At 33.4% G+C, this 17,827-nt stretch overlaps 1 protein-coding gene across 7 annotated transcripts in view; it reads right to left on the bottom strand.

Moving 5' to 3' along the window:
* The window catches only part of LOC110184526 (ankyrin repeat and FYVE domain-containing protein 1-like), a 189,089-nt gene that overhangs the window by 92,314 nt on the left and 78,948 nt on the right, over positions 1-17,827 (bottom strand). For 6 of the 7 annotated variants that reach the window (XM_086836621.1, XM_086836624.1, XM_086836619.1 and 3 more), the window contains exons 4-5: positions 2,760-2,894; positions 2,617-2,711 (exon numbers count right to left, since the gene is read on the bottom strand). In XM_086836621.1, the coding sequence (XP_086692747.1) occupies positions 2,617-2,711; positions 2,760-2,894 (230 nt within the window). Of the gene's footprint in view, positions 1-2,616; positions 2,712-2,759; positions 2,895-7,750; positions 8,591-17,827 lie in introns of those variants that run through there. The other variant, XM_086836626.1, reaches the window with a different exon arrangement.

Here is a 17,827-nt window from a genome sequence, read left to right as displayed (position 1 = left end):
AGGCAGATTTGTTATCTGCCATGCCATTGTTATGGGCGGATATATTTATAAATACGGGACTTTAAGAGGTCAGTATTTGGAACCCTCCAGGTGACAAAACGGATATCACCGGCGGCATGAGCACATCCGCGACACATTCGGACACCAAATCATTTCTAGCGCTCGATATCAGAATTCGTGGAATCGAAACTATTAGTTACGTAAGAAAATGCTTACTTTGATTTATTTTTAAAGAGGTGGACACACTTTTTATTATTATTGTGTTACTGTAGCTTAGCTACTTAAACAATAGTGTGGAGACTTTGATTAATTGAGACAACAAATTCTTAAACTCGACGGGAGCTCGAGGAATACTTTGTTGACAATTTGTACAATTTTGGTGCCGTCCAGTCGGATTTACAAAAGGATCCTTATAACTTTAAAATATGCTGTCTAAACTTATTAATTTTAAAGGTTATTAAAAGTAAGCTTATAAAATTCCCTCGTGTATTTCCCAAATTTGCGACTAGCTGGAGTCCGTGAAAAATAATTACTTTAGTTATTTATATGGGCGTCCGCTTGAATTTACCGTTGATATTTCGTGCATGGTAAATAAAGCTAGATTGCACTTGGATTTAAAAAACGGTAGTCGGAGGAATTGACCCCAATGAGGCGACCACAGAAAATGCTTCGAATTGGTTTAAAACAATTTCTTAAATTTTAATCGAAGCAGTTTAAACTGAGATACAAGCCAAATGTTTCCGTATTATTTTAGTAGGACTTTACCGAATTAACTTACCCTCTCTAGCAAACCGTAAAACAATGCTAGCCATTACATTTATTTATAAAATAATTCGTAGTGACAGGAAAATTACTGCCTTTTTAGTCAAGGGAGTCTTAACGACTCCAAAAATAATCAAAAAATTTAAATGTCTTGTTATTTACAAGAAAAGCATACAAACAGGACATCTACAGAAGCTTCAATTGGGAGATACGGACCTAGAATACTTGAATAAGGCTAGCAACTCAGGTTTTTCTTTAATAACACACTTTTTTTTTTGTTCATCTGAGTAATTAAACGTAACACAATCTATATTTCCGACAAATATACCACTTTTAATTGCAAAAACTCTTGTCAATCTGAAACTGTGATACAATAAATAAGCAAAAGTTAAAGGTATCGTTTTATAATGTTGCACGATATGTTTACAATTAGAGAAGAACGGACCGCGTAACAGATATCGCGCTTAACTTAAATATTCGTACTTGGATCGACGCTAGATTTTTTTTTTCAAATAGTATAATAACTAAGCATTTTGACCATGATACAACTATACAAGGTAGTTTCGTCGGAAAAATCTGGTACCTCTACAATCATAGCAATAATATGAGCCTAACCTAATAAGTTCGAACGGAACGACAATAACCCTTAGATGATGTAACAATATTCCATATTGGTAAATGTATCACAACCCAACGATTATTAATTTCAACTATCAAGAAAAACTAGATTTCTAACACATCAGACATGTATGATAATATTTTTGTTAACGTCGTTGGAAAAGGCTGGATTAGAACATTTGATTTGGCGTATTTGTGTGCATTTCATTTGGATTAAAAAAAATATATACTAGCCGTTCAGTTTCAATCTTCGCTTACATGCCGACATATATTAATGGAATATTTATCGACCATGTCATGATTATACCATAAGACACGACCTCTTATGCATTTTTTTAATCGTCATCTTGTTAAATGATGAAAAATTTTGATATATTGTTTTACAGTTTTTATACCCTTGCAGGGTATATCTAGCCATGTCCGTCTGTCCGTTTGTCCTTCTGTCCGTCTGTCCGTCTGTCCGTTTCTACGCAAACTAGTCTCTCAGTTTTGAAGCTCTCTGAATGAAACTTTGCAGTTAGCCTTCTATATACTCTCACTCGTATATATGTCGGAACGGGCCGGATCGGACGACTATATCATATAGCTTCTATAGGAATGATCGGAAAATTTTTACAAAAAAATTTTAACTTTTTCAGTTTTCAATAGAATTGGATCAAATTTGAGATATAGCCATTTTACTATACTCTACAATTTTGCATAAAATTTTATGAAAATCGGACTACTATATCATATAGCTTCCATAGGAACAATCGAGAAATTAATACAATTAAATTTATAACTTTTTCAGTTTTCAGCTGATTTTCATCAAATTTGAGGTATAGCCATTTTGTATTAGTCTTAAATTTTGAGTAAAATTTCATGAAAATCGGACGACTATATCATATAGGTGCCATTCAAACGATCGTTTGATGTAGAGGAAAAATGCAAATCTGTGAATGTAAAACTGCAAATATAATATGTATAGGTGAATGAAATGAAAGCAGGTATTACTTCATTGTTTTTAACACAAATATATATAATGCCGAACTTAGCTTCCTTTCTTGTTAAAATATAAAGTTTGTTTTTTAAACAAAAAGTTGCTGAAAGCATAAATTAAGATATGCCTATTCAAAGCAGATACAGACAGTCAGCCGGACATTGTTAGAATAACGTAAGATAACGTAAAATAATACAACAATTTCTTGCAAAGGATTAAATTTGTATTAAAAAATTGGTACATAAATATATATTTACCCGGATGAGAGGTCTAGAAGACAGTTTTGATCCAATAAAAAATTAGCTGAAAACGCATCACCAGATCTTAAAGCACTCATAAGCATCGTATATCCCTGTTGGAAACCAAATATTTAGCAATGGCTATTAATTTTTTTTCATACCTCTATGTCAACTGCGTTAACGTTTGCTAATCCATTGTTTACAAGAGTCTGAGCAATTTGAACATTTTTGGCGGCAAGTGCCATTTGAAGAGGCAAAAGCCCGTTTTCTGAAAAACTATTTATCAAATCTGGAAGCTGAAATAAAAAGGAAAAAAAATGTTCTTTTATTTTATACATAATAATAATATAGTATAATATAATATAATATAATATAATATAATATAATATAATATAATATAATATAATATAATATAATATAATATAATATAATATAATATAATATAATATAATATAATATAATATAATATAATATAATATAATATAATATAATATAATGTAATATGTAATATAATTTAATATAATATAATAAAAACAATTTTTGTTAGATTTTGTATTGATAAATAATTGTAAATATATATGTGGAGAAGACTCTGTCGTTTCCATGATCGCAGCAAGTAATGTTCATTTCGGTGGCGCAACATCATCTAACTTGTCATGAACCTTCCGTGCCATTTCAAAATTCAAAGCTATAAAGCTATTTCACAAATCATATTTCCATCTCTTTTCTACGCCCCTTCAAACAGACTTTACTTAGCAGCTGAGTATGTCTCTTTTCCTCAGCTGCTGTGCATTTTGAAAACCCTTAGCCCGTTAACAACATCGTGTCGTCACTCAAAAGTGTACACGCATGTAAAATGGTCAAACTAACCACATTATACCGCAAATATACAATGGGCTAATTTACTTTCCTACGACACGGACTTCCAGACAAATCACACGTCCTCGTCTGTTAGATCGAATATAAGGCTCTTTTAGTCAACGTCAAAATCTATTAAACATTCACTTCGTTAACTTTTATTTATATAAAGATTAAACTTTTATACAAAACATCAAATTGGTTTCACATCAAATTAAAATAATGAAATCAAACTTTAAAAATTTTTTTTCTTCACATCTATTATAAAGTGCAGCCACTCTTACACCCATCAACCGATCCCCGCCATAACAAATCCTTCTGTCATAGTGCGATCATCGCACTTTTTTCCTTCAAATCTATTATAAGGTGCAGCCACTCTTACATCCATCAACCGATCCCCGCGATAACAAATCTTTCTGTCATAGTGCGATCATCACTGACCCCCGACAGAGCAAGTCCATATACTATGGTGCGGTTACCACTGACCCCCTACAGCAAGTCCATCTGCTATCTCTACATCATGTGCATCAAGTCAGCAGGGCAACTTTGGAAAATACAATTTTTGATTATACCATAATTTGCCGTTAATTATTCGTGAAAGAAAAAAATTTTCCGTTCAATTTTTTGCCTAAATTTTTAATGCCCTGCTAAGTTGATATCAAGTTAGCAGGGCAACTTCTGAAAACTTTAATATTTCCAAAAACTTGTTTACTAAGAATTTGCCGTTAATTATCCGCTAATTATTCGTGAAAGAATTAAATTTGTCGCTCAATTTTTTATACAGTTTTTTTATTTTTTAAAAACTCAATGTTGCCATGCTAAGTTGATATCAAGTTAGCAGGACACTCCTTAAATCCTTTACATTTCCAAAATCTTTTTACGTTAGAATTTGCTGTTTATTATATTCGTGATCAGGATCAACAACCAAGTCGATCTAGCCATGTCCGTCTGTCCGTCTGTCCGTTTCTACGCAAACTAGTCTCTCAGTTTTGAAGCTATCTGAATGAAATTTTGCAGTTACCCTTCTATATACTCCCACTCGTATTTATGTCGGAACGGGCCAGATCGGACGACTATATCATATAGCTGCCATAGGAATGATCGAATAATTAAAAAAAAAAAAATTATAACAATTTCAGTTTTCAACAGAATTTGATCATATATATAGCTATAGACTATATCATATAGCTCCCATAGGAACGATCGAGAAATTAATACAATTAAATTTATAACTTTTTCAGTTTTCAGCTGATTTTCATCAAATTTGAGGTATAGCCATTTTATATTAGTCTTAAATTTTTTGTCAAACTTTATGAAAATCGGACGACTATATCATATAGGTGCCATACAAACGATTGTTTGATTTAGAGCAAAATGCAAATCTGGGGTGTAAAACTGCAAATATAATATGTATAGGTGAATGAAATGAAATCAGGTATTACTTCATTGTTGTTTAACACAAATAAATATAATTAATATTGTATGGATTCCTAGTCATCGAAGTTCTATCTGCAGGGGTATATAAACTTCGGCGTGCCGAAGTTAGCTTCCTTTCTTGTTTATATTTATTATTAATTTTTAAATTATATTAATTTTTAAAGGCTCACTTATATATCAACTTCGCAGTTGCTGGCGCCAGCAAGACTTCTAGAAAATGTTCAATCGCGTTCAGCGATCCGTGAAGATTTACAACAAAATTCTACTGAAATTTGGAGTTAAGGATTCGGAGGAAACCACAAAACTCTACGATCGCGACTTGCAATAAAAAAAATCACTTGGTCGCCACTCTGTCTGCCTCATGTTTGCGACAGTAGTGCTTTTTTCTCCTGGCTCTTCCCGGTACACCTCATCGTAGCACCTGTCAGTAAATGTTATACGGAAATATAACTAATTACCTTGATATCAACTTAGCAGGACATTAAAAAATTAATGTAAAAAACTAAACGGAAAATGTTTTCCTTTCACGAATAATTAACGGCAAATTATGGTATAATCAAAAATTTTATTTTCCAAAGTTGCCCTGCTAACTTGATGTACATCTCTACATCCCCTCTTGGGATTCCAAGCCAATTGCTATGCCTTCTTTATCTCTATTTCCCATTTGGGAATCAGATGCATCTCCTCCCGAGTCATCTAATTCGGCATCAATTTCTTTACTTAATTTTTTTTTTGGAAATGCCCTTAGAAACGCGTGTGCTTGTTAAAGAATTTTAAAAATATCTATTGCCATTTAGTTGTTAGATTATTTCGGACGGACCTTTAAATTTCGGATCAAGCTTAGTTTGGTGACGATCCTCGTTTTTTTAGGAACAAATGGTCTCCTACATAATATATTATATTATCTTTGCCTTACACTTATTATATCTAAGCTTATCATTATGCGAATTAACTGCCATATTTTCCTCGGCTTGTTTTTTATTGATTCTCTATCAATTAGATTAACCTCTTCTAACAAACATAGAGGTCAAGATTGTCTACCAATTAGTATTTCCAATGGACTGAAATTTGTGACTCGATATGCGGTGCCACGACCTCTGACTGGTTTCGACTGCTGTCAACATACTGTTAAATGTGCTCATTATAAGCTCTACCTGGCCGTTTGCCCTACTCGTGCCTGTTGCTATTAAGATATGTCTACCTTAGGAATCGGATGAAATTCAGATTGAATTTTTCCAACTGATGGCTTAGCTATTTTGCAAGTAATGCAATTTTCATCAAATTTACGAACTTGCTCAAACCAATAAAATCTATAGACTTTATCCAATGTTTTCTCCCAACCCAAAAGCATAATAGATTTGAGGACGTGATTAATCACTGCCCATCTAAATGCCCTAGGGATATATTTCGTTGTATCTTTCTATATTAAACTCCTTTCCTTAATTCATAGGTTTTTAATAGATATTCTGGCAATTCATTTTTTTTTTTAACTTAGCTAATTTCTTTGCTACCTCAGGATTACGTTGTTGTTCAGAAATCAACCAGTTGCAGGTTATCTCGTCAAATTAATGCGTTTTTCTGGAATTTTGTTCTGGCCATTATTTTTATCATATCCTGGATTCCTAGAAAACAATCTACATGCACCATATGATCACCCCCTGGATTCTATGTCAAAGTCAAATGATTGTAAAAATGCCCACCACCCATGTACCCTCGGCGTTAAGTCTAGCTTTGTGCGACTAGCCTTTAAGGAATTGCAATCCGTATATAGAGTTTCTAACTCGTAGAGTTTCTAACTCGTATGAATGATATTTTGACTCAGCGGGGGATGTGTATTTAATATAATATTCTACCGCATGGGGTTTATTAATAATTTTATGCAACAATATAGCACAATAGGCAATCGAACTTGCATCGGTGTGCGATTCTATTGTATATTGAGGGTCGTATATGGTGCCTGAGTTAATAATGTAAAATTTTAGTCCTGTTGCTGTTGCCAAAAAAAAAATTTTTCTTTGACGTGAGTGGATACAAAGGTTTAAGCATTTCCGAGAATTATGGAACAAACTGTCTAATATATGAAGCCGATCCTATGAATTGTCATAATTGCGACACAGATTGCGGAGGCGGTAAATCTAACAATGATTTTACCTCACGTGCGTTTGGCCTGATTTCTCCGTTACTTATCTCAAAACCTAGGTACTCTATGCGAGTTTTAGGAAAGGAGCACTTAGTTACATTAAATGAAAATCCCGCCTTACTCAATGTCTCTCATACGATATCCAACCGTTCTAAGGCTTCTTCTTTAGTTTCGGCTATAACCAACACGTCATCAATATAAACGACAGCGAATGGGTATGTCAGAGCTCCCATACTCTTATTATGGCCCTCTGAAAAACAGAAGTTGCATTTTTAAAGCAAAGGGCATGGTCAAAAACTCGAACTGACCCCCTGGAGTCAGAAACGCGGTTCGCTCAATTGCAACATCGTGTACTGGAATTTGGTAGAAACCACTAGCGATATCTAGGCACGAGAAGTATTTTGCACCGCGAAGTCGGGCAATCTGGTCTGCGATAAGAGGTAAAGGTATTATCATTTAGTTCACACAAAGGCGATCTGTGACATTTTCCAACATCAACAACACCAACATCATCGGGCTGGCGAAAGGTGAGCAACTTAGTCGAATAATATTTGCCTTTAACAACTCATCGATTTTACAACGCACCAGATTCTTTTCTTCCTCGCTAAGCCTATAGGGACTTCGTTGCACTGTCTTCTCTGATATCAACTTAATTTTCAGCAACCCTGTCGTGACTCGAGTTTTTGATATTCCGCTAATAAACCAATCAGAGTAGCGTTTTTTAGGATATTTGTCAAGGCAATTTTATTGGAATCAACTAAATCTGTATCGGAATTAATAATATCCTCATAATCAGTTAAAGTTACCATATTCATCCATTTCGTTTTATAAATTTTTAATTTATCAGCGTCTATCTTTACGCCAAAGCCTTGGCTAAGACTCTCTCGACCAACTAACACATCGTATTTCAAATACTAAAATTACAATCTAAAATTACATGTAACAAAATCCCAAAGCAGTATTGTTCAATATTTATATTACAAAAAACTTGTTGAGTTCTATAAATTGCGTTGTTACTTATGCCATTGAGTTTTACAACTTTATTGACTCTTTCCTTTAAATTTATGGGCAACACTTTCCTTGACCAGCGAGCATTCTGTACCAGAATCGAATCAAAATGGAACAGGCTCACCGGATGTCTTTATCATTCCAGTTGGTGGAGCTACTGCGCAGATATCCGAAAGCCTTTCATAAATTCGTTCGTTTCCACCTGATCGCCCTTAAAGACATGCATTTCCAAAGTGCCCAATTTCCTCACATTTGAAGCATTTTACACTAGATCGATCTTTCACACCCGTCATATTGTTGCTGTTGTAGGTTTTGCCTTTACTCTGGCCATTCTCCAAACGTGACCGACATTCAGCATATTTATGCCCAGCTTTTCCGCAGTAATTGCATTTCACCAGGGATGAAAATTTAATCTTCTTGCGATCCAAGCCAGTTGCATCGTCTTCCATGCTACGCTTCTTGAAGGAGTGTACCTGAAACTGTGGTTGTAGCCATTGCGAGTTTTTACATTGCACTATGGTCCAGAAGTCAATCTTTTTGGCATAAATTCTAAAAATAGAGTTACAGACATGATGTTTTTTTTAAAAAGATTATAATATAAAAAAAATGTTGAATCTGTGCGACCACGCCCTATATTGCCTCCCATACAAACCGATTCGTTGTAATGTCATTAAAAATTGAGTATGATGCTGAATTCAAGCAATATACTTACATTTATTTCAAGAATAGTTTTAATATCAATATATACATATGTATATGTTATGTATGTGTTCTGCTTAAGCCTCATATTCTTCTTCTTCTTCCTTCGTTCAAGTCCTCATCCGAATCAAAATCAGATTGCAATTCCTTTTCCAATGGGATGTTGTTCTCTGTAAACGTCAGCTCCAGAAGGCTTAATACTTCTTTGGGAATTGTGTTTTTTTTGTGTTTTTTTCTTTCTCTTTCCTGTAAACAGACACTAGATAGTAACGTATCCGGGGAATCGATCGCCTTGTGGAAAATTTCAGTCATAGTATTGATTCGGCTATTTTTCCTTGCGTGAGAGTCGGTCTTTTTAAACGGTTTTATTTAGCTCACCCCGTATGTTTTCTTTATTCTTGGGTCAAATTTAGTAATTCAAATTTCACCCTCTTCCTGTCAACCGATTAATCTGAAATTTTGTATACACTTTGGATTTTGGTGACAATATGTTTATTCATTATCAATATAAATTCAAGATGGCCGCCGCTAAAAAATGGCGGATAACTTAGGTTTTATCAATCCCATCAACATGGGAATCAAATGAAAGGTCTCAACAAGTAGAATACAATTTACTATGCAAAATTTAAATCTAAGATGGCCGCCGCAACCAGATGTCTGATCTCAATTGTTTATCTATCCCACCAATATGGGTATCAAATACTAAAAAGGGCTTGACAAGAAGAATACAGTGCACTATACAACCTCAATATTTAAGATGGGCGCAGCCACTAAATGACGTATAATAATAAGATTTAAATTTAGAAATTGAATCTGTAATTTATGTATCTGATTAATCCAGCCTGAATCCACCAACCAACTCAAGATTTTGTATCGTGTTGAGGACTGTGTGGCGTTAGGGTGGCTAAATATGAGACGTCGTTAGCGGTACACCACCCAAGTTAAGGTGAAAGGTTAAAACGCGCCGAGACCAGTATGGAATTAGGGTGGATAAAAATGATATGTCGTTAGCGTTTTCCCCTCAAGACTCAGGCGCATCTTGTTGTACATAGCCTTGTATCCAACAGATGTACCTCCGAATTCATTTCGCAAGAGACAGTACATCTTATACACCCGAAAGCCATACAGTTTCCAGCTAAGTACAATTACGGGACGGCTGAAAGAAGAATGTTGCCTTTAATATAGTATTATGGGCTTCTACAATACATAAAATGCAGAGCAGCACTGTGGATCACGCAGTCGTATACTTAGATGCGAAACTGTTTGAAGAAGGGCAAGCCTACGTTGCTCTTAGTAGAGTAAGATCTTTGCAGGGACTACGTATAGAGGAGTTGGACTGCAATAAACTAACGGGCAAGAAACCTTGCAATAATGAAGCACTAAATGAATTAAACAGAACGCGAAATAAAAAAAAAAAAATAATAAAATAAAATAATAAATAAAAAATAAAAAAAAACTAGAAAATGAAAATAGGTAAAAAAAACTTTTTAAGTTAAACGGTAAAACGACAATTGAAGTTCCCCACGGTTTTATTTTAGTCTAGTCTATACATATGTTTATAATTCCCACGACTGTATCTATTTTGTTATTTTTTGGTCTTTAGTACATTTATTTTAAACATTGCAATGTATGTTTAACATAAAGCCGTTTAACTTAAAAAGTTTTTTTTACCTATTTTTATTTATATTTCTGAAGCATTTTCGCCTAAGCATCCTAGTAGAACTAACGTCGAATTTTTTATTTGAATTCCGTGGACTAGTATTTTGTGAATCGTTGGTGACATGGGGTACCACGGGTATTTATGCATATATAGGCAAAACGTTTTCTCACAAAAAGTTCGAAATTTTTCAGAGTCTGCTTCGACACGCTTACTCGAAGACCCATATCATTCCACATTTTTTCCTGAACATATTTTTTCCGCGCACTCATTTTACTCTTGTCATCACTTGTCATGTAATTTTTGTATTTCCATTTTGTATGATATATTCAGGACAAATTCTAAAAACCGAATCTAAGCATGTAGAGAACTAGCCCCAAATTGTAAAGCTTCAAACTTGGGCGTAAAGATTTTTGAATTTAAATCTTTGATTTTGTGGGGGTATCACCACAAATTGGACAACATTGAGTTGATTTATTTTGAGTTAGTAAATTTAATACTTTTCCGTCAATGAGTGTCTTATGCACTTCAAAGGTAACTGTTGTTATTAGCCTCATTCAGTTTATAATAAAACGGTTTTATATTACCTATTTGATAGTCTAACTGATTTTTTTTCCATACGTATATGATAGGAAGTTTCTTTAACAAATTTAATTTTCAGCGGCCTGAAAATTCGAATAGATTGCGGTGTTCTGAACGTTGGGTGTTTTACTTCAAACTTCTGCTTGTATGTCCAGCTCATCCATCAAACTATCCAGAGATTCCTTAAAAACATCTATTTGCATTTCAATTATTCGCACTGCTGATGATTCAATGATTCAAAATGATTCAGCATGCATAAGAAGAGTTGTGTTATGCTCTTTTTTTTTATTTGCCACCTCAGATGCCAATTTTCTTTTCAATCGTGGTCCTGCCTTTCCATAAGGCAAAGTTCGGCGCCCCAGGTTTTGTTGTGTCTTACAGTTTTCGTTTATTGTAACTGATATTGTATCCATTAAGTATGCTTTGACTTAAAACGTTCGACCATATAATTGCATTTTGGTAGTCTTTTTTATGAATTATTTAAAATTATTTTTTTTTTTTAATTTCTAATTTTTTATCATCTTTGACGTGGTAATGGCTAATTTTTTATAAATGCAATCTAAAACAGATGATATTTTGCGATTATTGCTGAGCCAAATACCGAAGTGATCGCTATGGTGAAATTCGAACGTCCACGCCCAAGAAAAACAAACAAAAAAACAAAAAAAAAAAAAAATTGAACATTAAACAAAACACAAACACGAAGACTACACATAAACAGAATATATTCAGTAAAAAATACATACCTTGATTTACAATTTCCATTACTATCAACAGTTTGTTCGGACAAAGAATATTTATTTTCACGCAAAAAAGTAAGCAGAACAATTTGCCGCCAATTTCTTATTCCCAAACAGCTGTTCGATTGTGTGGTTTCGAAAGCTCATAAAGAGCTTTAGTGAAGATTGTAAAGCTTATTTTCTTAGTTTTGTTTATGTTTGATGTTTAGACTGTAATAATTTTAAATCAAAAACACAAAACATTAACATGAAAATTTTGAACTTATACCAAAAAAATGAACTTCTGGACCATAGTGCATTGGAGGTAAAAATCCAGCACGCCATCTTGCTGTCAACTTAAGCCATGTGAGCCAAAGTTACAGACACAGCTATTTCTTCCAACTCCTTGGCTTTCCATTTCTACATAAGCATCGTTACGATCCGCCTGCCGTATTCAGCAAAGCCTTCTTAGGGTTTCGGTCGACCAATCAATACGTTGAGTACCATACCAGCAGAAGTTTTAATTCCAACAAAACGCTGATGAAACAGTTCCCTGAACTGCGCCCAACTGATGCCGACAAATCATATTTGTGAAAGCCACTGTGATGCGGTGCCTTCTAATGCTTTACTTAGTGCTATCACCAGATTGCTGCCTTGGGGAGCGTTATCAGCAAATATGAGGTCAACCGTGCCCACTCCAGCAATGTCATGGTTAAATTTTGGTAGGGTACCATCAGGTTGCGGCGCTTTTAATGGTTTTAATTATTTCTATTAAGTTCCGATTTTGCAGTTTCAACGCTAATAAATGAGGATCAGTCGACAAAGCAAATCCCACTTCTGATGTCGGAGAGGACTCAGTTTCCATGATCGTAGTAATTTCTTTTTGATTCGGTGGCGCAACATCAACTAGCTTGCCACGCACATTCCGTGCCATTTCACAATTCTATGCTATTTCACAATTTTGGCAACCCTGCAGTACCTGTCATCAGTAATTCATCAACGTTTCATCAACAGCGAAGGGGGTGCTGTTGATGATTCATCGATGACAGGCCATACAAACTGTTGACGAATTTAACATGGGCATGTCCTAGGCTGCCATCAATAGAAATTCATCAACAATAAATCGATGATTCATCATCAATTCATCGATGTATTGTTGATGACACATCGACGTTTCATCAACAATTAATCGATGTTTCATCAACAATTCATCGATGTTTTGTTGATGACACATCGATGAAACATCAACAATTCATCGATGTTTCATCAACAATTCATCATCAATTCATCGATGTATTGTTGCTGACACATCGATGAAACATCAACAATTCATCGATGTTTTGTTTACGACACATCGATGAAACATCGATGTTTCATCATCAATTCATCGATGTTTCATCAACAATTCATCAATGAATCTTCAACAATAAATCAATTACAAAACATAATTAAGGGATTTCATATTTCAATTTATTCACTTTTTTCATATTCTATTAAAAAGTAACATAATCAAATTAAAATTATACGTTAAATAATAAAAATAATGAAATTAAAAATAGTTCTCATAATAATAATACAAAATAAATTAAAAATAATAATAATAATTATATTAATAATAAAATAATAATAATAAACATGAGAAATTAAGTATTGAGGACGCTCGGACCGCATTCTAAAACGCCATCATCCCTATTCCTTTTTACATATGTGTTGTGCCTCCAAATTTTTTGCGCAACGAAGGCTTTTAGTCAACAGTTTGGCAGCTGGCTCCGTTGCATCAACTTGACTTATTGCATCTGAAAAAGGAAAATATGGAAAATAAATCGAAATCAAAATCTAAAAACAAATACATAATTACCTAAGAGTGCTGAGTAGAACTTCTTATGATCTCGAAGCCTTTTCTTACACTTCGCACCATCGATGTTGTACTATAAGTACAATAGCTGCATGCAGACACGAAGTGGGAGGAGGGGAAGATGTACACAAAGTAGAAGACAGAATTGATACGAAAGTATACTTTTTTAAATCTTTAAATAAAAACTCACCTGATATATAATTTCAATTATTGAAAACTGAACAGAATATGTATATGTATATGTTTAATTTTTTTTTTTCAAATTTGGCCTGCGCACACTTCTTACTTAGCTCACTGCTTAACTGCAAGTGAACACACGAAAAAAGGAAAGGAAAAAAAGAACCGTGCCTCCAACAACAAAACGAACAACGATCCGGAAAAACGGATCCTCAAGTCCGTTTTTTTTCTCTTATTGTTCGTTTCGTTTCACAAAGTCCCGTTTGGCTAACTTGTGTCCGAGTGTTCTGCTTCCATTGGAAACAGGGTATGAAGGATATATCCGACTAGGCAAAAAGTTACTTAAAATGTTATTGCAACTCAAACTATGTATTCGATATGCAATTATTATTTCATTCGCGTTTTATATTTAAAGATTATTTATTTCTAATACCATCATTATAATTGTTCATGATAATATATTATACACATAGAAATGCTAAAATTTCTAGGGTGTGAAACAATTGGTTCGATTTTAATTGTTAACTTATTTGCTTTTCGCTCATCTCGCTCGTTTGAAGAGTGAGTAAGACAGTGAGAGAGACAATCACCATGGCAACATTAGAGCGTAGGCTCCGTACAAGTCGCAGTCGTCAGAGCGTCGACTTTATAGAAGTCGCAGCCGGCAGAGCGTCGACTCGGTAGAAGTCGCAGTCGGCAGAGCGTCAACTCTATAGAAGTCGCAGTCGGCGCGTTGATGACGGGTTGATGACAGTGGCTATTGATGACACGCGGTACTGCAGGGACTCTATACCACACATATACAGTGGGTTTCTACTATTCTACGACATATACATATTTATATATTCTTTATGTACATATATATTATGTAAATTACCCATTTTTAGTATTTTATATAATTTATTTAATTTAATTTATTTTGCCCCACATCTAACGATCGTTTGTATGCCACCTACATGTATGTATGTGATTTAGTCGTCTGATTTTCATAAAATTTGACACGAAGTTTAAGACTGATATAAAATGGCTAAATCTCAAATTTAATGAAAATCTGCTAAAAATTGAAAACGTTATAATTTTAAAAATTAACAACTCATGCAATAGAGGACGTTATAGAGAAAAAAACAGATTTTTTTTTAAATGTCAGGGTGGTCTACCTCCTTAAAACAATATTTATTATGAACTCCATATTTAGTTATTATTTATAATATTACTAGCAAGCCGGAAGGACTCCGTTTCGCCATTAGATAATCCACTTAATTGAACCTATTTCAACTTACCACCTTAAAAACAAATGCCTACTGTTGAAGTTGAACACAAATTTTTTACAACACTATTTATTTTATTGTTTTCAATCGAAATGTTTGGTAACGACTACTTTTTTATAAATGCGATGGATATCCCGCTTTTCTGTTGAAATTTTTTCATTAATTTTTTTTGCTCCTAACCTCACGGAGTCCGAGACCTTTCCAACGAATGCAAAACAGTGAAAATCGGCTCGTGCTTTCTGCAGTTAAATCATCAGGAAGGATAAACCGCTCAATTTATATATTAGATTAGATTATATATTAGATTATTGTGACATAAATACGTATAGTTTAAATTAAATATTGGATTTAAACACTCAGTATATAATATTATATTATTTGTATTACTTATAAATAAAAAGAAAAAAAAAACAATATAATATATTTTCAAATACTATGGATATAAATAGTTTAAAAGAAATACTATATTTTTATAGAGGGCTTAAAATATATTGTACTTCTCTCTGATTTTATTCCAGAAATGTTCTTTCTTCCTTATACTACCATGACACTGCCGCATTAATTGGAGATTTAATTAAAGATTTGACAGGTCCATAAAAAAATTTGTTAAGGGGGTAAACCACCCTGAACGCATGGAAATTGGAGGGTTTTTCAACAATTCATTTTAAAAAATTATTAGTAATACACTTTTTTATTTATTAGTACATCAAAGTACATATGTTAAACTAAAAAAAAAACTTATTGAAAGAAATATAGGCAGTCAAAAAACTAATTTTTTTTATGGAATGGTCGGATGGTGTACATGCTGCACACCACATTTGTTATCCGAAAATCAAAAACAAAAATTTTTTATAAACTATATAAGTATGGCTATAGCATGACGTAGCCGTTTTTGGAAAACATTTCGAGAAATTTTTGTTTTAAAAATTTATAACTTTAAAACAAAAAATCATATCAAAAAAATCCTACGTCATGCCATAGAGAGCGTTATAGAGAAGCTGTGTAAAAAATCTGAAGAGAATCGGTCTAGCGGTTTTTGAGAAATCATGTACACCATTTAAAAACAAGAAAGGAAGCTAACTTCGGCACGCCGAAGTTTATATACCCTTGCAGATAGAACTTCGATGACTTTCTGTATTCCTTCCATACAATATAAAATATATATATTAATATTAAAAAAAGCAATGAAGTAATACCTGCTCTCATTTCGTTCACCTATACATATTATATTTCAGTTTTACATTCACAGATTTGCATTTTTTCTCCACATCTAACGATCGTTTGTATGGCACCTATGTGATATAGTCGTCCGATTTTCATAAAATTTGCAACAAAATTTAAGACTGATATAAAATGGCTATATTTCAAATTTAATGAAAATCTGCTGAAAACTTAAAACGTTATAATTTTTAATTTTATTCATTTTTTGATCGTTCGTGATATAGTAGTCCGGTTTTTTTTTATAACTTTACACAAAATTTAGATTAAAATAAAATGATATTTGATGAAAATCTGGTGAAAACTGAAGAAGTTATAATCTTTAATTTTATTAACTTCTTTTATTTCTTATAAAATGGCTATGTATCAAATTTGATGAAAATCTGTTGAAAACTGAAAATGTTATACTTTTTAATTGAATTAATTTCTCGATCGTTCCTATACGAGCTATATGATATAGTCGTCCAATTTTGATAAAATTTTACACAAAATTGTAGAATAATATGAATTGGCTATATCTCAAATTTGATTAAATTCAGTTGAAAACTAAAAATGTTATCGCCACCGCGATTGTCAGTCTTCCGACAACAGCCACAGCCATTCTCATTCCTCTCAAATTTCTCGATCGTTCCTATGGGAGCTATATGATATATTAGTCCGATTTTCATCAAATTTTACACAAAATTGTAGAATAATATGAAATGGCTATATCTCAAATTTGATCAAATTCTGTTGAAAACTAAAAATTATATAATTTTTTTTGTCAAAATTTTCCGATCATTCCTATGACAGCTATATGATATAGTCGTCCGATCCGGTCCGTTCCGACATATATACGAGTGAGAGTATATAGAAGACTAACTGCAAAGTTTCATTCAGATAGCATCAAAACTGAGAGACTAGTTTGCGTAGAAACGGACAGACGGACAGACGGACAGACGGACATGGCTAGATCGACTCGGCTGTTGGTCCTGATCAAGAATATATATACTTTATATAGTCGGAGGTGCCTCCTTCACTGCGTTGCAAACTTCTGACTGAAATTATAATACCCTGCAAGGGTATAAAAACGTAGTTTTGAGAAAAATCCAAAAGAAGATCAAGAAAGTGATCTAAGGTATACCGGCAGCGCTCAATTCTAATGGCTGTAGAATCCACAAGTAATGAGATATTTTTAAGCCCGATGTCTTAAAATGACCGTAAGAATATCGGCATCAAGATTAAGTAAAAAGAAGAAAGGAACCTAACTTCGGCACGCCGAAGTCTATATACCCTTGCAGATTGGAATTCTATGATTAGGAATCCATACAATATTATATATTATTATTATATTATATTATATACATTTGTGTTAAAAAACAATGAAGTAATACCTGCTTACATTTCATTCACCAATACATATTATATTTTCAGTTTTGCATTCACAGATTTGCATTTTTCCTCTAAATCACACGATCGTTTGTATGGCACGATATAGTCATCCGATTTTCATGAAATTTGACATAAAATTTAAAACTAATATAAAATGGCTATACCTCAAATTTGATGAAAATCTGTTGAAAACTGGAAAATTTATAATTTTTAATTGTATTAATTTCTCGATCGTTCCTA

This window comes from Drosophila serrata, unplaced genomic scaffold (genome assembly GCF_035046125.1).
Source record: "Drosophila serrata isolate PLE 108 unplaced genomic scaffold, ASM3504612v1 contig_291, whole genome shotgun sequence".
NCBI lineage: Eukaryota > Metazoa > Arthropoda > Insecta > Diptera > Drosophilidae > Drosophila > Drosophila serrata.
The sequence above is the reverse complement of the archived record's forward strand: the minus strand, read 5'-3'. Positions and strand labels throughout refer to the sequence as shown.